The sequence below is a fragment of the Helicoverpa zea genome, chromosome 7 (assembly GCF_022581195.2).
Source record: "Helicoverpa zea isolate HzStark_Cry1AcR chromosome 7, ilHelZeax1.1, whole genome shotgun sequence".
NCBI classification, from domain to species: Eukaryota; Metazoa; Arthropoda; class Insecta; order Lepidoptera; family Noctuidae; genus Helicoverpa; species Helicoverpa zea.
In genome coordinates, this window is record NC_061458.1 from 5,873,628 (window position 1) to 5,899,781 (window position 26,154).

Consider the following 26,154-nt stretch of genomic DNA (forward strand, 5'->3'; position numbering starts at 1 on the left):
TCACGACTTTTGCCGCTGAATTATTCATGTAATCCATTTAATAGGGACAGAACATTCGAGGTGGACTCACAGACAGTTAACTCCTTCGATGAGATTTATATTGTACTCTTCGTACAATAAAAAAAGATTCGATTGCGTCCCAATAGCTGTCAATAACGGGGTTATTTACCCTTGAAATGCTATCTCAAGATTAGATTGGCGTCTCATGTATGTGCTTGTATATTTTAAGAGATGAAACAATATTTGAGAGAGCTCTGTCGTGTACGAACGTTACTTTTTTCTGTAGATATCTCGTTTTAAATTTATATGAGGGCCTCGCCTATATTTCTTGCATTTTTACGATGCCTCTTTTCGTAATCAAAATATGTATGCTACGTTCAATGTTTTGATACTAAAATGTTTAATTTACTAGCCCTCAATCAATCTACTTCGGATATTACTTCTGCGGATAATAACAAAAGTTTTATGAATAAAGATAAATTGTAAAGATTAGCAGTGGGATTTATTAAAATAGAAAACGAGATTTATAATAATGTTTTCAAAGTTTTATTACCAATTCTACAGTCTTTACACTAGTTTCAAATGGATTGTGATGAATTCAAAACGGATCAACAGAGTTTGGTACAGTTATTTCCATAACACTAGTCCGAGTCTGATATCTTCGTTTATTTAGTACAATATCGTTATTTAAATCTATCGGTACATTATCTATTAATTATAACTATGGATACTTAGAAATGTGTGAGTATAAATATTCGTTTTTACTTATTACACAATTATGAGACCGTTTTTCTATAACATTGTCATTACAACTATCAGAGTAGTAACTCATTTGACTTTATTATACACAACATATTTTAAAATTTATTCTAATACTTAATATTTAATACTTACATCTATGATAATAATCACAATAGAAATTATTATATTTCCAACCGAAGATAACGTTAAACGTTAATTAAAACTTAAACTTAAATATATTAGATGTAAGATTTTCTTGAAAATTTACACGTTCTTTGATCATTATTATACATGTTTACATACACATTTCACATCAGTTCATTCGTTAACATAATATTTTGCATAACTATCAAGATGTTTACATTACCGTCTTACTATTCATATTGCAAGTATGACTCTCAAGCCACACATAGTTAAAACATAGATAAACTCCACTGTTCTCTTTAGTACCTAAGATTTTGGTAAAACAATAGCGTAGACTACGCTTATAAAGATGGTCTAGACTAGATTACATAGTTGTTATTACATACTTTGATAACCAAAAACAGTCACGTAATAAATATAAAAGTTAATATTAGTAAATAATTAATAGAAATAATTATGTTACAACTTGTTCTAACGCGACATAAGATATAAACTATATAGCAAAAAAAAGTACCCTGATGACGTAAAACTTTTTCGATTATCACACATTTCGTTATTGATAGCTCGTAGATGTAATAATTCATTCCTGTCTGCCAAACTTCCTGAAGAGACCTCAAAAGCGATGAAGGTATGAATGGTTCTATTCCAAGATGAGTGGCATCTTACTCACTGAGGAATCAAATTGGAAAACATCCAATACCTTCCGTTTAATTTCTTGAACACAATATTATTCATGATCAGTATTTACATCGGTTTTCAGTCATGTTTGCATGGTACTTTTGTCTTGTCCGTGATTGTGTTTATATCCATGTCAGTAGTCTGAACCTCTACGCCAGGAGTATTGAAATTGTCGTACGAAATATATTGAGGAGCTTGCTGAACTTCAGCCTTCACAATAACCTGGCGCTTCTTTGTTTTGATGTACCCCAGTGCGGAAACTAACACAACGAACACTATAAATCCAATACAACAGCCAACAACCAAGCTTAGCCTCCTCGTTAATATATCTGCGATGTCCATGTATGTATTGGAGAATGGACTGTCTATTGCCGCTCCGAAGATTTCTATAGTGCTTACACTGGTGCATTTACTGCTCAAAGAATCGTTCATATAAGGACGGAGATGGTTAAAAATTTGTTCGTCCCCGTATAAATGGTTTATACTTGCAGTTTCTGGAGAGAGGGCTATCCGAGCGTCTGGTACGGAAAATCCTGTAGAACTTGATGTGCCGAAGTTGCCAACTGCTATCACGCAAACAGTGTAACGGGATCCTGGTGTCAAGTTATTGAGTCTCGTGGACCTTGCTGTAGCGTTCAGCGTTTTTCCTCGTATCTGTAAAAAAGGAACTAAATTAACCAAAACATCGAAAATCGAATCTAGCATTCAGTACTAAAAAGTTTTGACCACCTATGAGTCATTATAAAAAGAAAGATTTAAATGGATTCACAGCACAGTCGAACATCCACAGGCGAGAAACATAAATATTTTTTTATGGTCCATTGAGGTGATACACAGCCTTTGTATTCAAATGTTTGTTGTAGCGGTTGCTGTGCACGCTTTATTCAACATTTTACTCAAAATTATAAGCTTTTAGTTAGACAGGTGAAAATATTTAATATAAAACTATTTTTAAGAAAAATATATTTGTATTTTCACAGTACTACTTACCATAGTCGGATGATCCTCGCTAAAATAAGCTACTTGATATGCACTCAAACCAGTTTGGTTGCGACTCTGCCAAGACACTATGATCGAATATGTTTGGATATCCTGTATAGCAATGCGGATGACGATAGGTATATCGCAAAGTTTCTGAGATGGTAATTCGATGAAGCTATAACCGTGAAGATCTTCCGGGTGTTCACAACGCAAGTTACGACTGCCTTTAATGACAATTTTATAGTGTTCTTTCATCCATCGCCAAACCTCTTGTGTTTCACAGTTGCAAGTTAGTGGATTCTCTGAAAGTAACAATTTGTAAGATTAGTGGTTATAAAATAAAGTTTTTCAACTAAGAGGAATGTTTTAATGTCTTACCATTAAAAGATATAGTTTTGATTTGTGTTTCAAGTACTGTGAGCATTTTCATCTGTATTACTTCGAAGTAGTTTCGACTCAAGTCAATAAAGGTTATCTTATTCAGGTTTCGAAACGCGTCTGCAGATATCGCTGATAGCCAGTTGCCACTTAAATACAATTCTGTCAGGCTTTGGAGTCCTCGGAACACGTCTCTATTTATTCTTGTAATATGATTAAATGAAATGTCTAACTTTTGTAGACTTTGTAAGTCTGATGTAAAATCTTCCAGTTCCCTGATGACGTTCTGAGATATATTCAGGACGCGTGTTGAATACAATCCTTGAAGCCTTTCCCTTGGAATGTTTTCTAATTTATTTTGACTTAAATCAAGCATTTCTAAGTTATGTAGCTTAGAGAACGCGCCGGGAGATAAACGAATTATAGAGTTCTGAGAAAGCATCAGCCTCTTGAGTGATGGGAAATTTTCAAAGTCTTTGCTCGTGATAATCGTTAAGTTTGTATTTGTGACTACTAGCTCCTCTAGTAGAGGGAACAGTTTTGAAGGATATGTTTGCAATAATTGCACTAAAGAATTAGAAGACATGTTTAATGTGGTAAGTGCTGGGAGAACTGCTTCAGATAAGCCATTACTGGGTATGTTTTTGAAAAGATTTTGTGATAGATCAATCTCTTTCAGGCCTACGGAATGATGAAAAAAGTTCGGTGGAAGAACTGTTAACATATTATTGCTCAAATTCAATGTAACTAAATTCTTAAGAGAAGGAGAATTAAAGCCATTTAACATAGAAATACGATTATTGCACAAATTAAGAGACCTCAAATTCTGTAAGCCGATGAATTTGAAAAAATCTACGCTGTGTAATTGATTGCTACACAAGTCTAATATTTCAAGCGACGTTACATTAAAGAGCGCGTGGTGAGGGAAGTCTGTGAAATTGTTTCCTTTTAGATTGAGCTCCTGTAATATAGTTGTGTACGCGAATACATCTTTATGTAAGTCTCGCAGATTATTATAAGCTAAATTTATTCTCAGTAGATTCTGATTTTTTATGAATGTCGTCGGCGGCAGTTGTGATATATTTGATAGTTCCAGCGAGAGCGTCTGTAATGAAGGCAGATGCGCAAAGGTTTTATTTTCCAACAGCGTAAAGTTATTTTCTGATATTATCAAGGATTTTAGTCCGGGTATCTGTATTTGAATAATATCTTCCCAAGTCAAGTCATTGTTATTCATTTCTAGATCACTTAAGTTTGGTAGGCTTTTCAGTGAGTCTACTTCTATTATTGCTATCGAGTTCCTACTTAGTCGAAGCTGTTTAATAGGTAATGAAGAAATATCAAAATTAAATATGACAATGTCATTATGTGATAAGTCTAGAAATTTTAATTTGGTTAAAAACTGAAACGTATCTTTGGTGACTTGATTTATATGATTATTTTGTAGGTACAGTTCTTCCAACGTTACAAGTTTATAAAAGGTCTCATTACTTAACTTAATAAGCTTATTATTACTTAATTCTAGAAACTTAATTCTTCTCAAGTGCATAAATGTTCTATTTTCTATATGTACAATACTATTATTTTTTAGATACAGCCTTTGAATATTTAACAAATCATTGAAAAGATTAGATGTTAACATTTTTATGTTATTTTGGCTTAGCCACATTATTTGCACGTTCATCTGCCCTCTAAGAGAGCTATTTTTTAACAAAGATAAATAATTTGCACCGAGTTGTATAGAAACCAAGGATGAATTCCTGTTGGGAAATACATCGCCTATGGTGGTTAAGCGATTACCTTGTAGGTTGATGTGTTGAAGACTTTTTAAGGTAATAAATGCATGTGAGTCTATAGTTTGTACAACATTATTTTGCAAATGTAGCTCTAAAAGTCCCGGCAGAGGACTAAATACGTTTCTTTTGATTTGACTTAACTTATTATTTTGCAAACGTATTTCTTTTAATTCATCAAGTTTTTCAAATATTAATTCGTCTAATTCATTAATTTCATTATTATCTAGACTTAAAGTTACGAGTTTACGATTCGTTTGAAATACACTACGAGGAAGTTTATTTAAAAAGTTTGTTCCCATATGTAGTTGTGTTAAATTTTGTAGAGATGAAAAACAATTTGGATGTAATTTTTGTATGGCATTGTGTTCTAAGTTGAGAACTGTTACGCCAAAAGCGTTGTCGAATGCATCATCAGATATCTCCAAAATATTGTTTTCTGAAAGAAATATTTCAGAGAGTTCATGAAGGTTTGAAAAGACTCCATTTATATGGTGCAGATGGTTGTGACTCAAATCTATTGTGCGAATGTTTGGATTCTTCTGAAATATATTCTTCGCCAGCGATGTTATTTTATTCCGACTCAAATCCACTGTCTCTAGTTTATCTAATGAATAAAATGCTTCTTCGTCTATTTGTTGAATATGGTTACTAAAAAATGTTAATGTTTTTATTTTAGGCATACATCTAAACCAGTACCTATCAATTCTTGTAAAATAGTTTGAGTTAAGATCCAAAGTTAGCAAATTTGGTATTGTTACATTTATATCATCTGGTATAGAGTTAATTTTATTCCACGCAAGTCTTAAATTAGTAAGTTTATTAAGTTTTCCCAAAGGTTTTAAAGGAAATATAGTTAGAAAATTTTCACTGATATCCAGTTCTGTAAGAGATTCTTCTAAGTTATAAAATGCATTTTCTGAAATATTGGCTATTTTGTTTCCCTTCAAATTGATTTTCTTCAACTTAACATTTCTGAAAGTGTTTGCTTGAATATCCTTGATGTCGTTGAGCTGTAAATCAAGTGCCTCAATATTGTAAAGTTCCAAGAATGATTCATGCGGAATTTTGTTTAATTTACTGGAAATTATGCTCAAAGATCCTAACGAGTCACGTAGCGATGTAAAAGCGTTAGAACTTATTTTGTTTATCCCCGACTGCGAAATCTGTAGATTGGTGATTTTTATCTTTGGTGGAAATATATCTGCATTTAATTCTGTCGTTGAGATTTCTAAATCATATATTGATAACGACTGGATGGTTCCTCTTATCTTCGACAAAACATTTTTTACGACCCCTGGGGTGGCGCTGGGGCACTCCAAAAATAATCCTGAAATAAATATAGCCATTAATAATGTACATTTATCCCGTCATATTTTTTTCTTCGAGGCGGCAAGACTTACCTTCTTTAAAATTATAACAGGGACAAATTGGGTTTTCTGCTAAGCTTGGACATTGAGATTGTTCTTCTCCTTGTAGAATGGGTATATGGATAATGATTAGAAATGCAAATACGCCGCATTTCAGGCGAGACAGAAGAGTGATAACGCCCATGGTGTTGTGACGTCATTTCAATAGCATCGTGCATCCGGAATCCAAATGAGAGGATATCGTTCTAGAATGAAATAACAGTATATCGTTAATTAAGACTAGGTTTTTGTTGTCATTAGCAGCGCTATAGCGAATACAACAGGTGACTAACAATAAGTAACATCTTTCCTAAATTTTAATTATCTTATATGACGTACAATTCAAAGTGAATATTATTCTGTGTTATTAAGATTAAACATAAACGTTACTATAAAGTAAAATGTAGTCTAAAAATGTGTTAAGTCTATTAGTAGAATAAAATGGCGAAGAGATAAATGATGTAGAGATTTTTTTTCAGTTAGAGTTTTTTTTTTATATGTACTTCTATTTGGGCTTTTAAATAAAGTAAATTTTTCGCACTTTGAACACGATAACATGCGATTTATTTTACGTAAATTCTGACTTTTATTTCAGAGCTTGAAAGCGCAGTACATTTCTTAAGTTTCTTACTAGGACTTACATCGGATCGCCGAGTGTCGGACTGGGTTTCTAAATGTTAAGCGTAACATGACACGCTCAGTCTTTTGTGCAATCCTTCTTCTTATACACGCTATCATTTGTGAAAGTCTATCCTTGCGACCGTACGTTGTGGTGAGCTAGACGAGATTTTACGTGTAGCTTGATCTAAGTATAAAGATGCGTTTGTTTACAATTTTGACTCTACACTATGTATGCATTTAACTGTTTCGAGCAAGTTTTTTTTTTTATATAAGGTATTTCGAATATTTAATATACGTAGGAGGACGTTTTGTGGCGAGTGTAGCGTGAATGTCAGTATTCAGTCCTAATAGTTTGCGAGTTTTAAAATTTAAAATTATTTATTTCTTTAACGATTCTATAATTTCTAAGTAGGTCCCTATCTATTTATAAAACCAAGAAAATATACATATTATTTAAAAAAAGATTGAGTTTATTCCGTATTGATTAGTTCCTGTTACGTTTTATAAGACAAAGCGTCCCAGCACCTAATGCGAAAAATAATAAAGACCCAAATTACGTTGCCAGCTTAACTTTTCTCAAAGCCAATCCTACGCTAACAACTTTGCCAAAAGAAAATATCTCATGGATACGCTTTTATATTTTCACTTCTTATGTATAAAGAATTTTGTTCCAGTTAGCTGGTTTTTATAAAATAACAACTTTGTAAGCAACCTAAACAAAGTGTGGTTTTCACCATTACGAAAGTTCCGAGCGTATAAATTATCACTGTGTGGCTTTAAGTAGTCGAGCATTGAAGATAAACGTGCACTGGAGTTGCGGCGGGTCAATGACACCAATTATAACATATTTCTGCAGTTTCTAACCATTTGCTTACAACTTTCCAGTATTTATTTATATTATGTTTCCGTTACAGAACAAAATTCAACATCGTTGCTGTTAATTAAAAGATAAAACTGGATTAAGCCATTTCTGTGACGCTACAAAGCTATTACTCACGACTTGAATTAATGAAACAGCAATCTGATAGAAGTAGAAGTTGGTATGCGCCTATTCATCATGCGATTATTCTGAAATCACAATATAATTACGCTAAATGCCCCGCGTAGTTAGCGATTCATCATTGCTAATGTTCCATAATTAAATTTTATTGGCCATATTTCCCGGATGATATTAGTTTTAGCAGTGTATGGTAGTGCCATAGTAGTAAACTTTTTCCGTCGATTCGAGTGACCCATTTATTTTTTGATGCTTCAGCTCTGTCAGCAAATTAACGGCGCCAAATAGTTTTGGCTTCGTTTTGGCGACGCAACAAAGAAACGTTTAACACGAGGAATTGTTGCCCACTTATAGGAAACTGCTGTGTATTTATTTCTTGGTGTTTCAGCGCTTAAGCGGTGACAGATTGCCAGCGCCGCCTCTGTGAACGAGCCCAGGCTGCACGAGACATTTGACGGGTGCAGCCGCATACAACTTTTACGGACAGATTGGTTTGTTGATGAAACCTCGAATTTTAATGAATATATTTAAAACATTGTTTGGTATTTGGGTTGGTAAAGGGTATGTATCAAGAATGGGATAAATAAAGCTTTCAGATTGATTGAGTTTATACGAATACCTACACTAGAAGGTTATTAAGATTTTATATACGTAATATGGTTGAGGATTACCTAGAAAAAAGTTTTGGCCCTTTTCTAAAATTCACGTATCTACTTTTATTTCGACTTCAAATAAAAAGTACCTATATTTAAAATATGTCACGAAATACAAACTCATTCAGTTCAAAAAACAGTTTAGTTAAGTTAAACACGAAAAACATAAACAACGATACCTTGTTACAGTTAAGTGTAACAAGAAAAGCCATGGATCAAGGTGATTAGGCCGAAACGGTATCTTATGAATAAATAACATTATTCAGGCTTTGATTATGTATTACGCCATGAATAACATAAAATGATTTGCTTTCAATTATTTTGAGGTCATGCTCATTTTAATATTAAGCTGTAAAAATAATAAAAGCGAAATATTGTGTGACGCAGGTATATTTAAAAGCAATTAATAAAACAATGTTGCATATTCTTCAATAATGAAACAGTAACGAAGTGAAGCATTTAAATAATAAAAGAAATGTACACGTTTCTCATTTCGAACAAGTTGCCGACTTAATTGCGGGAGACGTATTATTATTGCACTCGCGGGCAATGGGCTGGCAGTTTGTTTACTCGACTATTATGCCGTCTAACTGGCGTTTAGTAACTGCGCTTGCGAGATAACGTATTGGGCAACGCTTTCGTACTGCGACGGCCAAAACTAGACTAAATTAGCCTATGGTCGCGATGGCATTTCACAAGGGTTTGTAGCTGTTTCTGTATTTCACTGTATTTCGTGAAGGTTTGAAAAAGCTTAAGCGGTAAATATACCGTTTTTGTAAACATTTTAAATGTATTTAGAATGTTAACATCTGTAACTTTTTCTTACAAGCGTCTGCTTGGAATGTTAACAACCTCTCCGTTTATGTTACGATTAATAAGTAGCTTCTCATAATTAGAGACTAACCGTTAACCGTAACATCATGTTAATTAGCCATCATTATAATGATTGGTTGCATTTATGGGCGTTCATATTATTAAGGAAACTATAACGGATCGTAAGTTGCTGAAGGCCTAAGTACATATTGCCCTTGTTCTTGTGTTATTGCGATATTTTTTGCCCTTGAAATCCCAACAGTTCAGTCAAAATTGACGGCGACAGGTAAGAAATCAAAGAATTAAGGATTTTCTCAGGGGTCAACTTCCCAAACTCTCAAGATATTAATGATTTTCATCACTCATTTTGGCAACAATTTGATATAAATTGTTGAGATATTAAGCATGAAAATATTACTTGCGCATCGTGTTGCGAAAATAACTGAATAATTAATATTATGAATTAGTACCGGACATAGTGAAGGTGTTTACATAGATAAATACAAAAGCAAAAACTTCTATTTATTGTATAAACTCCTAGGTTAAGTATAGATAAATCTCCAGATATGGATCCTATCTGCCGAGTGCATTTACTGCATAAGTGATACCAACGCTGTTTACCTTGCAACCACTTAGTTCACGTTCATTAAGAAAAGAGATCAACTTACTACGTATAGGTTAATTATGTATTTAGTAGAAGTACTCTCACGTAAGCGACAGAGATGAAGCTAGATGAAAGTCTGGTAGTAAAAAGAGAGGAAAAACCTACGGATGCTGTGGTCATTCTCTTAATAATTGAGCAGTATCTACTTTTTCAGGAAAAGAAAGGCCGTGGTCAGTAATCTGTTAATTTATTTTGTAAGTTTCTTACTCTTTGTTTTAAATATGCATTGCATTCGACCAGAAATGGGTCAATGTTGTTTCTTACGTAAAGGGATTAAAAGCAGAATTACGTGCTAATAACACTTTTTCCGAGATCCTTTAACTTTAAAACGAGCAGTTTTTTTATTCTCCTAAAGTTTTTATTCGTTTAAGAATATTGAAGAATTATATTGTTTATATTTTATAGATTGTAGGCGAAGTACCAAACTAACATAGCAAGTCCAAAATACCAACTACGAATACAGATATAAATTGTAATCTAATCGAGTTATATTTACTTCGGAACTCCTCCGTTTCTATCGTCTTCGCTAACCTAAGCTTCGTCTCACGTTAAGTGCGATGGACATAAATAACTAACCCAGCAAGTTTATCATATAATATCTAGTCGTAAACACGCCGAGACTTGGCAGCTGGGTTAAAGATCCTGCCACACGTTCACCTCATAAAAATACTTAATTGCTTCTTACAACACCTAGGGGAAGTGATGGGGTACTCTATTCTTGGCTAAGATTATTCAGATAAGAGCTTATTATTAACTGGATATTTCTCGCGGGTTCGCTTTGGCTTTGAAATATGGTTGGAGTAATAAAATTTTGTCTGGAGTTCGAAAATTAAATAAGTTTTCGATTTTGTTAGTTTATCTTTTTTGTAATATCCTTTTGGAATTTAATTAAAGAGATGATTTGACATAAGACGTTCTTGCTAATTACAGTGTTGTTAGAACTATAATTAGGAAACTAGAACACTAATTAGAAGACAGTTTAATTATAGCTCTCATTCCAACTCTCAAATCATAATTTTGATTTATGAGATGTCACTTATTTCAGACTAGATATACGGAACAGTATACAGAGCAAGTTGCATTTAGGTGCACAAAATTGTTGGACGCAGGCAAAAGCCGGGCTTAATAAAGCTAGGTAGAAGAAAACAGCACAATATAAACCCGTCGAGCAGCTACCCTCACGTGATGAATATATTCCGTTAGCTAATCAAATATGCGGAGCAATTATAATATGCAGAGAGACTTTCCACGGGTAAATTAACACAGGACACAACGCTGAAGCTTGTACAAATATTTTAATGATCTTCTCAAGTTTGTATTAAGGAAACAACTATGTTCTACATGTTTATTTTATTTTCAGGTCTTTTTTCGTTGATTTACTATTCATTCAATTAAGGTACGTACGTATAGAAAAGTTATAACAAAGCTCTTAATTTTACCTGGAAATGTCAAAAAGCTTAATTTACTTTTACAAACTTTTCCTCATTTGATATTTTAGGCTATTTTCAGTTTTCCGCTAAGGTTTGCTTGAATTCATAAACGATTTGATTACTCCGCCTCCTATTTCGTGAATAGAATAAAAATATATTTTCTGTATTGTGTTCTGTGTAGTGCTTGCGGTAGGTACTCGTATTTACAAAAAATGTAACATACGTATAATATTTGCACTTATTTGTTTGGTATGAAATTTGATACTGTTAACATCATTTTATAAAAACGATTTTGTGAACGAGGTTGTTGTATTTATTTTATTCGATATTGTATGTAATCTCAACCGTGATTATTGGATAAAACAATTTATATAGATTTACACTTTTATTCATACTGAGCTAACATGAGGTTCAAATACGTATCAATATTTTGTAGCTTCCGTTTAGCAGGAAATAAAACTCGAGTAAGTATAGAGAACTTCTTGAAAATGTTCCGGAGCTACAAGTACCTACTTTCGGAATGTGCGAACGGCATTTAATTCATATATTATATACATTTTTTCTTTCTCATAAGATTGTTCTCTGTCAGTAAATATAAACTTCAATCAACTCTCTGCCCAAACATCATACAAATTGCAACATTCAATGCGTGTAACTCTTACTTAGCACAACAACAATAACTCTTTCTTCAACACAGCATTCCATTCATACTCTCAATAAATCGAAAGGCATTACACGTCTGAGAATAGCAACAGATTGAGCTACCTGTCATGTCGGGAATTCTGCTACAGCCGGCAACTTTGACTAGTGAGCCCATGCAACTGGCACTCCATTATTTAACCAAGTACGCAGACACAAGTTGTGAACATTGACAACGTAGCATTAGTTATGTTATGATACTTACCTGATTTTCAATACGTTGTTTATGAATATGTTTTGTTCTGTAAATGCTAGAGTTATGCTCGCTTTGACTATTGTAGGAAGCTTCGATTATGTTAGTGAATGAGGTTTACACAAATTCACATTGTGTAATGAATGGTCTTTTATTATTTGGGAAACTTGATTTGGTTGAAAGAAGTAACACAGCTATTCCCGAAAGTTTAAAATGAATTTAAAAGCATAATTTTATTCGATATTTACTTGCTTCGATTTCATAAATATATACTAAAGTCGCTTTATAACCATACCCGTTCATTCACAGCAAAAATAATCGGTTAATTTATTCCTTTGTAACCAAAACAGACTCGTTGGCGCTTCCACAAGGAGGCAAAATAAATGAATCAGCTCAATTTTGTCGAACCCTGAGATAGGTTCCCGTAATTTTGGTTAATAGTGCGATTACAGAATGTGCGTTTGCGATAGAACCTCACTAGTCCCCATGAAAAGATGATTACGTTGACAAATGGTTCGTCCCTCGAGGACAGAGGTCACTTATCTACTGGCGAATGTAGTCCAATTAATTGTCCCTAATATTAATGCTGAAATCATTTCTGCTGTTTCCCTGGAGGCTGACGTAACCGTGTGTTATTCCGCCTTCTTTTGTTCTTCTCTGCGAGGCAACCTCATAAGTATTGCGGTCCCATTTATTTCCGGCTTGTCGCTATAGTTCTGTTATTTTAATTGCTGCCTTTACGTGTATGATCTTTTATGAACACTACTTTTGTCGATGTATTATTCATGGATGGATGGATTATTTTATTTTCCAATCTGAATTTATAAAACATGACTAGTAAATCCTGACATTAATAAAGATTAATTAGATTAATTCATCCATCTGATTGTCAAATACTCAGGATTAAAAAGTGATTGTGTATTAAAGGAATTTCAATCATATCGATTAGTATTCATTCATATCATTATCTCAAGTACCTACATAAAGTGTTACAGAATTCATTTGATTGTCTTTACAAAACAATTGACTACATAGTTTTTCACATACACGTTCGCTAGTCCACATTCAGGTACTTTTTATAAAGTTGATAAGCCAACCAATTCCCAATTGTATTTTTTAGGCATATACGTATAAAATACAGTAACTTTTGGTTTACATTTCCGATCTTTCTATAATTTATTCAGTTTGCCCGCAAACCGAAAATTCAGCCGCATTTTAATACAGGTAGATTTTTGTGGGCGTAATTTTTAGCATACCTAGGCATTTGCATTGTATCAGGCTATAAAGCTTTCCCGAAATATAAACGGGAAACCATTTTGTTCGTGAAATTGTGAAGTTGTTTTTGTCATATTCTAAACGTTGCGTGTCAGCGGCGGACTGTATCAAATACTCCATCAATTGTTTGCAAAAAAACTGTGAGGTAGGCAGTCAGCTAAAACGTGGTTAAAACACTGGATTAATGTTTCACAGTTTTGGTAAGAATTTAAGCCTTTATTCAACGTTGAATAAAACATTAAATAAGCTACAAAAAGCCACTTAAATTACATTCTGAGAGACACTAAAATTGCAAAATAAACTACACACACATTTTTCTTTGAAAAAAGTAATCAAGTCTCCTTTTTGTGGGAAACCTTTTCAACTTTTGAAACATATTACTCGCCCCTGGTTAAAACCCCAAAACCATTATGAAGAACTTGGAAGGGTTCAACAGCTGACGTAAAGACAAAAAACCGAAGCAGATAAAAGACATTGCTAAGTAGATAATTTTTTATTTGAGTTTTACAGAGTTTTTATGATTTAAGGGCGGTTAACCTTCGCCGGCCGCCGACGCCTGATCATTAAGGCCCTAGAAACATATAGCTGGTAAGTATAGCTATGTTCTCAGCACAAGTTCGTGACTTTTGGCGAACAACAAACCAAGTTGGGCCAACTAACATCAAGTAGAAGACTAATTGCAAGTATTTACTAATTAATAACGAATAAGCGTTAGTGGGTACAGTTGGAACTTCCTTGTAATAAAAGTGAATGCTCTTGTTTACTACAGTATGTACAAACATGTCATCGAGTTTCATAAGTTTTATTTTTCAGCGCGTCATATTTTCTGATTCGAATCTGTTTGTTTCATGTCACGTCTTGTAACTTTATAAATATGCTAGCTTTGAAAGCTTTGCGGTATTGTTAGGATGAATGCTAATGTTTTAGCTAATTAATTGTACTTGTATTATTTTTATCTCTATGTTGTTTACTACTATGTTTAATCCTCTCTCATAGGTATTAAAAATGTGATAAGTAATAACTCTACCGGTAATTTTATTATGCCAGAGTTTTTAAGATCTTACTTGAATTTAAATACGATCAATTGAGTTAAAGTCGGAGGAAGATTTCACTGTGGTATTTTTGTGCCCGTTCGTAAAAAAAAACTCAGTATATGGGATTCACGGGAGACAGTGGTTTATCATAGTTTTTACATGTACTAGTGTAAAAATCAAGCTGTTTTGATCATAACAGATATTCAACTGTTCGCTTTAGTTCCAAAAATAAACGAAACATCGAGCTTTGTGTATTCTTTTGCGATTTGAAGAACAGAAAGCGATTTTTCCAGGAACAATGTTTCAGACCATTTGGCATTAGAAACAAGTGGAAGATCTATAAAATATCAACGCTATTTTGATCACAGACTAAAACTGTAAGAATTCAGTATCAAAGAAGTTTACAAATACTAAAGATAGCTAATATAATTATGAATTATAATAGACCGTCATATATTCCACTCCCATATAACGTAAAGCACTTGAATATAACTTAATTTTTATAAATTAATTTATTGAAATATGAGTATTAATTTTACGCACGTCGGCGTCACGAAGTAGATGTGTTATAAATTTATAGCATTTAAATTGGAACTTAATTAATACCGTCAGAGAGTTTATAATGAGACGTCATTTTTATAGGTAACTATGATAATATTCGTAAGTATCCCATTTCGTGTTTATTCAGTGTTAAAATGTATCTACATTTCGTTATATTCGTGGAGTCTGAAAATAGCTAACAGTTATGAACGCTTACTAACAATGGAATATTTTCTAGGGGCTTGCATAAATAATGAGATTAAGATGAGTTTCTGGGAAAACTTGAATGGTTCAATGTACATGTCTCGTTTTCGCGTAGAATTTTATTTGCCCTTAATCTTGTTTCTACGTATTTTCAGCATATTATAGGAATATTTCTCCATAATATAGTGACGTGAAGATCAGTGACCTGTGCATTGACACGTGCCAAACTGGCTTATTGACAACAATATTTACATTCGTTAACTAACCAGTCCTCGTGTTATGGCCAATGCTGATAAATATGAGCTGGGTTTTCTGTGAGAAAACTGCTCTGTTTTAAAAACTACGTAATTTCAGAACGTACAGTCTTTTACGTAAATTATAGCCCATTATGAAAAATGTGTAAATGGCAGACGAACCTGAATAGCTCTCATAGTCACGTATTACATTATTCATAAGTCACCCGTTATTAGCAAATAACGTATAAATCATTTTTTAATCTCTACATACAGAACATGACATCAAAACTGGGCAAGCGTCGAGTAAACATAACCGTAAGTTAAATGAATTGGCATGACATAGAAGCCGCATGAGGCCCAAATGCCAATAAAGCTGGATAATTTTGACGCCGCGAAGAGGAAATTCGCGGATGACATTCGTGGCAATCACAACCCGTCCCACTGTCAGGCCTGGATGTAAAATAGTGCTCGTAAATACATGTAAGTGAATCCAAGCGATAATAACATGTCACAACCATTGTTTTAGTACTAGAACCTAACAATGGAATGTTATTGCATCGCAAACACGCCTAAATGGACGACTATCGGTTTTTTATCAAAAACAAATTAACTAAAACGCATGACAGCCCGACCTACATTTAAAATGAATTTCCGTTCAAGCTTTGAGCGACGCAACTAATTGAAGTAGTTATTAAAACATAAAACAGATCAAAGCAGCAAAAAATGGAGCTTAAATCAATTAAATAGAACGAGCGCGGTCAGAGCTTGTATAATAATAGAAATTAATTTCCTCAATAAGAGCACGCTTGAGCGAGATTTTTCACCGGTTTCAGTGCAGAGCACTCCGCTTTCGGGCTAACAAATGGTACTTATCTGTCACTCTCGAGATAGGGGGCGCTGACGAGTGTCGGGTGTCAAAGCTTGTCATCCCAACTACACTCGTGCTTACGTTACACCTATCGCTCGTTCATCGCCATCTGCTCTTTACAGTTTTGAACTTTACGAGGTTTTATTTTAGACTTATTGCGGTGTTGTACTGTCTGTTACGACACAAACCGGTTCATTATGCTATATTGAAAATAGAATTTGCTTTAAGTGTATTTCTTGGTTTTGGAACCGTGGACAGAAAATGTGCGATATTTATCTTGAAATGTCAATTAAAATTTACGTATTATGCATACAAGCAATGTTTGTTTTGTATGTGACCTATTTGAATCAACGTTTTATGCTGATACGAAATACTGCTAGTCAGATTAAATAAAATTTTGTAAAGTCAACTCAATATTACAATTAAACATTTTTAATTGACTTCAATCAGTCTGGAAAGTAAACGTCTAACTAATATCGATTGCTTGAAACTTTAGTTAAATAGCGGATGAAAAGTTTGCCTCCGCCGACCTAAACTGAATGGACGACGACGAACCGAGGATTCATTACCGCTCACGAACAGGTAACGAACAACTAACTTTGATGAACTAAATTAAAATTTAATTCGTTAAAAAGAAAGTTTGAATTCTTGAACATAACGCGACTAAGTAGCACTTAACGAAATTCGATGATACTCACCTCTAGAAAGTTAGAAACTTTCAGGTTATTTCAATATCCATAGTTCGGTTCACACAAAAATTGTTCAAATACACATCAAATCCGTGGTTCGTTATGCAATCGTCTCGCAAACAAATCAGCAAGTCTGCGAGTAAACACACTGTAGATCGAATGTGAGGGCGATCCGCGAGCCGAGTTCGGCACAGGCCACAGCGCGCTCGCCTCGGTGTCGGGAGCGACCAGTGCGTCCCCACTCTCGCCGCCGACTGGAGCAGGGATCTCGACGGAGTCTGCGTAATAGAACGGCATCCCTACAGATTGCTATATGGGAATAAACGCTAATAAATTACGAACATCGTATACGCGTAACGCGAACGGCACTGTGCTCTTGATTAGTTTGAAGTCAGCCGCTAATGTGTTAGACATGCACCACAGCGGCTTTTGAACATCGCTACTATTTACTTCAGCCGATAACTTGATACATTTACGTTCGCTTTTATTTTTTTACGGTGTTCTGCTGTAAATGGCTCTCTTGGCATCACCATTGAGTGCTTCTCAGAGCCGTGAAGCTGATATCTTATGATGCTCAGTAGCTGCATTTTAAAGTTGTTGCTGCACTTTAAAATAAAAAGCTTCTTTACTAGGTTATTTACTAACTCAAGTTAGCGTTAAAACAGAATAATGGATGGTTTGATATAACGTTCTGATGCAAATTTTTAAAAGTAAATTTAGCTTTTTACAACTAACTACTGCTAATGGTTTTATGCACGTAAATGGGCCGAGCTTTTCATTGTATTTATAAAGCGTTTATGTACTTAAATAAAATGTTCAGTTTGTGTACATTGTTAGCAAGTTTCACACTCGATTGATATTCCTTCTTCGTCTGAAGGGTCAAGGGGTGCCGAAATACATAACTCTCCGAAAAAGATTGCTTTTATGCGGGAAAAAACACGTGCTTATTTTATTGTGCTTTTTGTACGATTGTGATTGTAAAGCAGAAAAATTGCCGGATATTAATTTACTTTGTACTATTAACAAACACTACACCCACCTAAATATTGTACTTGTAAATTTTCATAAATTACACTAGTGCACGTTTACCTATCTACGAATAAATCTGGGCAACCAATGTCAGGCCCTCATAATATTTACAAATCTCCACAATTTAATGCAAATCACACTACGTTGACCGAACTACATGCTAACAAGCATCAAATTTCGAGCACGCAAAGCCTACGCGGGCCTGTTCATATTATTCCCATAATGTTAATTAAAATCCGGGATAACTGTTCTTATGAATGAGATGGCGTTTTGAACAAACATTTGGGTTCATGTTTTTGTTTCATCTATTCTATTTTCATAATGCAAAACGGGTTATTTGCGTTGCTCTTCCGGGCAGCGGCTGCCGACGCCGCGAGCTTTACGCGGGAGCAAACAAGAACTTTCTTTCAGCGAGTCTAGTAGTATTCGATTTAGTTAATCGAAAACGAATTCAGATGAGAATATGCTAAGTTTTAGCTGCATAATGATAACCACTAAAATTACGCTTTTACCTCGAGTTAAAATATGAAGCTTTTTAAAATAATTTTATCGTATTTAATTCGTATTTAGGTCAGAATAAAGATGCTCATTTTTTGAAACCTTACTTATTTAAAACCTGCCTACACACCGCTCGCTGAATTACAGCTTAAATTAAATTAACTACGATTATATCTTTTCCCAACCATATTTCTCATCATAAAAAATAAGCACACAAATTAGGAACTCATTCGACAAATTACCAAATTAAGTACCGTTCACTATCAAGCAACATACCTACATCGGCTAAATGTACAGAGCATTTGTTCGCACGGTACACACGGGTAGATATACCTATAACTAAGAATATGAATGAACCCTTTCACTCCAACATTAGCTTCGTTACCCGACCATCGCGGCATCGGTTGAACGCGTTGTTTTATTCATAGTGCGCGATTTACGTGCGTAGATCCTTATTCATCTGAACGCTTAGACGAACGAGTATTTTTGATTAGGTTAATAGATTTAAGGTTAATGTTATTAATCCACTTGGATAGGCGGATAGGTGTAACATTGGAGAGAAAAGTAGTGGAAAATATCATGATAATATATTCTTAATTAATGGGGCATTTAATGGGGCATCGGAATAAAAAAGCATATCAAAAAGTGGTGGCTATTTTATGCGTATTTATTACAGTATGATTAAAATATTTAGTGGGTACGTAGGCATAATTGCTGAAAATTACGGAAGCCAGCTGAAGAGTCGACACTTCATAAATAACTGCAATTTATTAATTAGCTGCATTGAAATGTTCCACTGAATATATTATTTGTTGTTTTACAAGAACAATCAGCGTTAATTATTAATAATATGCAAACGAACCAGTCACAGGTGGGGTTGAGGACAATTAAAACTGTGCACTCGCCAACCACAATAGAACAAGAATGCAGAGTAAAGCGAAACTTTGATAATTTCGTATTAATGAAACTGCTTAGCAGAATAAGACGAGCGTGAGTTTGTTAGTAATAATTTTCAGAGGAATTTGTTCTTGCAACTTTGCTATTAGGGAAAGTTTTGTAGTAGCATAATAATCAAGAAGATATAAATATCTATAGTTACTCTTATAGGTTAGTTAGTATATAACCGTTGCTTTGAATTATATTACCTAAATATTTTTAAAGTCATCGACATCTTCAACAATACATTTTATTCAACGTGGGAATACAAAATGTATGAACATAAACAATAAAACACCATAGCAGAAAAAAGTATATTAAAAGTCCAACACATATTAAAACTAAGGCTTACGTAATGCCATTCTCGCCTAAAAATACATGACCTTATTTCTTGACGGGAAGTTGTGGGTGATGCAAGAAGCAAATAAAGGATAACTGCACTCTTATGCTCCATTGTGGAATAGCACTTACGTACGTAAGTCGCTGTAAATATACCTTATTTGTAAACACACTTGCCATCACGTTGCTTCACGGCTTTTTATTCTAAAGGGAAAGGCAGAGATGGTGTCGAATTGCTACTTAAATGTTTTTTTTTTGACAGTGTATTTGATTTATCTGTAGAGGTACACTAAATTTCTAGCTACTCAAAATCTTGTAAAAGCTTGTGACCGCTATATGAATAATAAATAATCGTGTCGTCTTATTCAAATCGAATCGTTACCAGTAAAATTACCTATACGGCCACTTTATTTACCTTAGCTTTACAAGCACATCAAAATAAAGAGCTACATAAAATCTATAATCATTTTATATCCCCATTTTGTTGTACAACATTTTATTTGAACGAATACATTTTGTACTGTTTCAGGGCTACGTACCTTCGGCAATATCGGTACAAACTTATGTCCTCCTATAACTTGACTCATCTCGAGGGAAATAAGGAAGGCAGGAAATACGCCTGAGAACTCGTACAAAATATGTCCCCATCTTTTATTATTTACGTTATTCATGAAACTTTAATTCTGATACGTTTATCTGCTGATTGTTAACTGAAATTGCTTATTATAATAATGGTAGGTGAACAGTTTCCACGCGACCTATTAATTTGAGCGCCATTATCCTTCGTCCTACGGTATTGCTGCTAAATGTAATTATAATGAAAGCGAGTTTGGGATCAAGATTAATCCCACTGCTAATACAAATTTAATGCGATAAATATTTATTGAGTGTCATTTTAATTTAAATTGAAGTAATAAAACATCTTCTAGATATTTTCGTAATTGCATGTCCAGCTTATTTCTAAGTCAGTTTTAGCATTTTGATGTTTTAATTACAAGAATGGGTTTTGAATTTCATTTTCGTTACAAATAAAATTAATTTAATACAAGTTCTATTTGCAATGCAGTTGTTATTTTATTTACATTTGTTTTATATACTAGCTATTACCCACATTTCCACCTGCTTTAAGCACCTGGATAAAAGACCTTTCTGACATATAGTCAAACATAGTTAAATCGAAACAATTCAACAGAAATACACAGACGGTCAGAATTACTTTCACATCTATAATAGAGAAGACCTTATCTATTAGTTTCACAGTTATTTGATTGCGTCTGCTACATGCAAGGATGATGTCTCTTGTCTCTGTGCTGACAAAGGGCCACCCAATCTCTTTCATGTACTGTTTCTTTGCGCCAACTTGCCCTTACAATACGCATTCAGGTCATTTCGTCACCTTTTTCATACCCGGCTCGGAGATACCCTCTACCCATCAACTCGAAAGGTTAATTAATATTTTTTACATCGCAAAAAACTTTATTTACAAGTCACTCAATTATAATAATTAGAGGTACATTGAGAAACTCGTCGCCAGCGCAAAAACTGTGAAATAGTTTCGTTTAGTTGCTACAGAAAACAGTTCAGTCTCCAACAAAGACAAGTTGCCTGTAGACGGTGTTCATTTTAAAGTGTTTGACGTCGTTTACTCGGCGTAAATATTAGTTTCAATCTCGAAAAGAGGTTAATAAGCTGTTACGGGGGAAATGAAACGAGAAAGCACGTGAATGTGGGAAAGTCCTTGTGCTACAAACTCTAGTAATTGAGTGCGCCGTGCCCGGATGTTTGTGTAGCTAGCAAGAACTTTTTATCAGCGGCGATTGGCGCACCAGTGTCGTATAACTGCACTGTGTACCTCTACAGCTACGTGCAACTTTACAAAAACTTATATAAGAACCACTGAGAATGTTCCCGTGAATGGTCTTTACCGCATACAATAGGGTAATACTGCTTCGCTTCATTGAATAAGTTTAATAAGATTCCACAACGCCGCCTGAGGTACACCTGTATTTTCCTGTTACTCTGCATCGTGGCAGTAAAGTTTGGAGGAGGATTAGGAGTGTGCAATCATTCATCATCATTTCAATCTTCATACCAATTCGAAGCTGGTCTTCCAAAGTTTCGAAACGGAACTCGATGCTAATAACGGGCAACACTGTCCAGCTACATTACTTGGAAAATTTCGAATTCCCGCAGCCAAATATTTTTGTTGACGAAAGCGCACCAGAGTGCACACAAATAGAAGGACGTACAAAAAATGGCAACATTCCGGCGCATGCTGACCGATCGGTGGAGACAGGAAACGTCAAACGGAACAATTCTAAACGAGATTCTGCCGGTGACCTACTTTTGGTAGGCAGCATCGGTGTCTGATACTATCGAATCTATAAAAATGCACCAAACCAGCTTGTCCAGAAAAGACAAGTCGCAAACTCATCGTATATATTATTCTTCAAATAACATTCACAACTTAGGGAACCTTTTTCTTCCCTGGCTTAGTGCCAGGTCTTTTTCTTTGATCACTCCGAGAGCTAATAGATTCATAATTTGTATTAACTTTGACTTTTAAATTAATTTCGTTTCACTCTATATTTTTTGGGTTTTATCACCTTCGTTTTTGCGCTGATAACCTTGTTGGATGCGGTTTCCATTCGAGTATTTTAGAAGTAGTTTTATAGCCGGAAAATCGTCTACAAAACAACGGAAGATTTCTGGAAAAGGGCATGTGACTACCCCGAGTAATAGTTGTAGTTCGAAGAAATAACTTGCTTTCCAGTATACGAAAAGGTCTGTATGTGGATGTTGAAGCTCAATGAACCGTCATTCAACTATCGTATGAGTCGTGGAATGAAGCGATTGATCTACCCAGTCGTCATAAACCCCGCTTCCTTGATGGAAATACATGATTGCCAACCAAATTATATTTCCTTCTGATGTTTCAAGCATAAAATGGCGTCCGAGATAATCGTAATTCCATTATTACGTCTTTGTGTTCTCTACTCAGTCGTTGACAGCCAAATTGCCGTAGCCTTCGACATAAATATTTGAGTATAAATTGTGACGCGAGTACAAAGACCAAGAAAATAAATGCCATTACAATATATTTTAAGATGGATTGCCTATCACGTTAAATTATAAGAAGAAATAAACGGTTTTTAGTACACACACCAATACTTTTCATACTGTTCTTATCTAGTAGGAAATATAGATCCGTGCAAGAGTAATCCAATGCCACGATCCCGCAACGATTTCTTATTTACCAATAACAAATCGTATTTGGACGGAATGATCAAATTGGCCCTAAAGCTCTTAGTGGGCTAACTCGATAAAATTCATTTTGTGAACCAAGTGGAAGGTGAGTATAAGTAGTTTTGTACTCACTAAAAGCTTTTCACATGTAAGTCCCGAATGGCCGGCACACTTGTACTATTCAATTACGCGCGTAATTAGATTACACGGTTATCGTATACAGTAATTATGTACGAACAACCTTTGTCGTGTACTTGTGACGCTATTAATACTAAACCAATACAATGATGATATTGTTAACATACACCACTTCAAAGTGGTGAACATCTCGGCGTATCTGAGAATAGCTAGGTAGGCAGTTAGTATAGGCATTCAATAATTATTCTATTGGAAGCAGTTCACGTGTGTCAGTCTTTATTACTAAGAAGGATGTAAGCAATTCTGCGGACAATTGAATCATTCTTCATTTATCTAATTTGAGTGAGTAAATGGTTAAGGCAGGTTAGGAGTGCAGATAAAGAAGAAAAAAATAATTGAAGACTAAAATGTAAAAAAAAAATATTTATTAGGCATATGAATTCTTCTTTCAAGTGCTGAACATTGAACTGAACACATAGTCCCCATTAATTGAAAATATTAAAAATACAATACAAAAACTAATCGTGTAAATATTTTGACGAATGTACATTAGTATAATGAAAACAATTAAACATGTCATCCCATTACAGCATCACAACGTATAAGTAATTATCATAAACTATTTTCATTCTGTGCACAAATTTAATAAAGAACATTATTTAAGAGCTGTCCGAGTTTGAGAAAACAGAAAAGTTATTTGTCGGAAAGCCCCAATTAAGGGCAAAGCTTTCTGGACTTAATCCAATAAACCTACTCATTTAGAGAACGGAATGAAAGGTAAATAATTTTAGGGAGTCCCGCGGATTGTACTGGAGTTTTGTTTTCCAAACGAAGGGTTTCGGAGAAACATGTGCAAACTATTCGCGTACTAAACTCATTCGATATAACCTTTTAGTTTTACCTATTAACTACTTCCAAAGTTTACGATCGACAATACCAAACGCATGCAGAAAATACGGAAAACCATTTTCTTTTTTAGAGATGTCTAAAACAAATTTTGTTCGTTCTTTCATTTTTATATTATTTGATTTATACATATTAGATACCTATTGGAAAAGGAAGATACCTATCTACATTTATAGTCCCACCGTCACGCTGATTGGTTACCCAACGCGATACGAAACAAAATCCAATTACTGCAATGACAACGAGGACGCTCGATTCTCATTGACGATTAGAATTTCGAGTTTCCTCAAATTCAAGTTATATTTTCCACGTCGTGTTTGTAATCAGAGCAATAGAGACCTGTAATACCTACTTATGTAAGACGATGTTGTAGGCGGTATAGGTATTAAATGGTAGGGCTTCTATTAACCTTGAACATTAAATATTAGTAGCCTTGAACCAGGTTCTTGTTTCTTCTTTTCGCTGTCTTAACAAAAATGTTTTTGTTAAATTGCTACTCTCACTTCGTTGCTAAAAATAGAAAGCCACAAAACCTTAGATTAATGTTATATAACCTTAGACTACTTTTTACCTGGATTTTCTCTTTGCCAAAAATGTCACGTGAATGATAGTAGGTGGTACGTAGAAAAAAACTCAATCCCCCATTTATAACATGAGGTAGGTTTGCGCAAATATCAGAAACCATTACACTCGTAAATCTCTATTATTCTAACGTATACGAGCCGAGACAATGAGATCCAACGGAGAATTGAGGTCTCTAATATAACTCGAAGATTCGGTAAAGTGAAGTGGCTGTGGTCACGTAAGTCGCAGGACATACCGCAGAAATGGACGAATATTCCGATGCTTGCAGGAAAATATTGGAACGTATTTGGAGTGTCCTTGGAACAGGTAAACTGTCTTAGAAAGCTCGACCTCGATAGAATTACACTACGTTGTGTGACGACTCTACGTGATTATTTGGTTATATATAAAATTTTTGGAGAAACAAAATGATGTCAGATTTCAGTTTTATGGTTAGAACTCATTTAAATGTAACAAAGAGATAACACAAATAAAAGACACAGTCTCCCGGGAAATAAGTCAAGTATTCAAATAGCTCCTCAACATGTATATGAATAAACTACCTTCGTAGTGACTTAACAGTAAACAAGGCTTTAAGGAATTAAGCATTAATGCAAGAAAAAAAAATGCTTTTCAATATAGTTGTCCTCGACATCGATCTGAAGTCCCAGTAGGTTATCCGTTGAATCAAAGTGCCCATCACAATTGAGTGCTCAATACATCACTTTCACTTAGATCCTAGCCCATCTCGATGACCGACACAATTACCGAGAGAGATTAGATTTATCTAGACTTTTTTGTACTCCATTATTATAATAACTTTAGATCCAAGGCAAGTTATTCAACCGTGAACCTTTTTTTCATGTACAGTGGTGTGCGAGATTTTCTATTTTCAGTTACTTATCTTAATGAGTTAATACACTTAACAGCCCGATAAAGGCCCAATTTTGTGTGTTCAGTATGCGTTGTGCAATAGTGACGGAATGACACAGTTCAGCGGTAGTTATATGCCAATCCGCAAATCACTGGCTAATTACAGACGTCCAAACGTCAATGCAATGGCCGCTTTGTGGTTCTTATACGCTTATGACAGGCCAATAAAGCACTCCTTACTCAAATGATTGCACGAGATGAAAATGCATAGATCAGTGAATGTGTGGAGTGCAACGCATAATAATATTTCATCCCCGCATTACTACATATCATTGTTATATGGAGACCGCAGTACTTGCCTAGCGTGATAGGTGGTGCAATTTATTGCTTTTCATGAGTCCCCTGATACTTTTTAAATTCATCATTGTTTTCAACTGAAATTCGCATTTAAGTATTTTTGGGGCTGATTTAAATTTCACTTATTTTGCGAAGCTTTAAAAGAATATGAGTTAAAAAATCTGCGTTGAACGGTCGTTCTCTAACTTAACTCTTGTTTCTCTTAGAAGCTCTCTAAGTAAAAGCATG

At 34.5% G+C, this 26,154-nt stretch overlaps 1 protein-coding gene across 1 annotated transcript; it reads right to left on the bottom strand.

Moving 5' to 3' along the window:
• Positions 1-523: 523 nt before the first annotated feature.
• On the bottom strand, positions 524-17,290 carry LOC124631975 (protein artichoke). Its single transcript, XM_047166628.1, has 5 exons — positions 17,050-17,290; positions 6,119-6,330; positions 2,923-6,045; positions 2,554-2,846; positions 524-2,217 (listed from the first exon to the last, which is right to left on the bottom strand). The coding sequence occupies exons 2-5, from the start codon at positions 6,267-6,269 to the stop codon at positions 1,642-1,644; spliced, it is 4,143 nt and encodes a 1,380-aa protein (XP_047022584.1). The 5' UTR covers positions 6,270-6,330; positions 17,050-17,290; the 3' UTR covers positions 524-1,641.
• Positions 17,291-26,154: the final 8,864 nt, after the last annotated feature.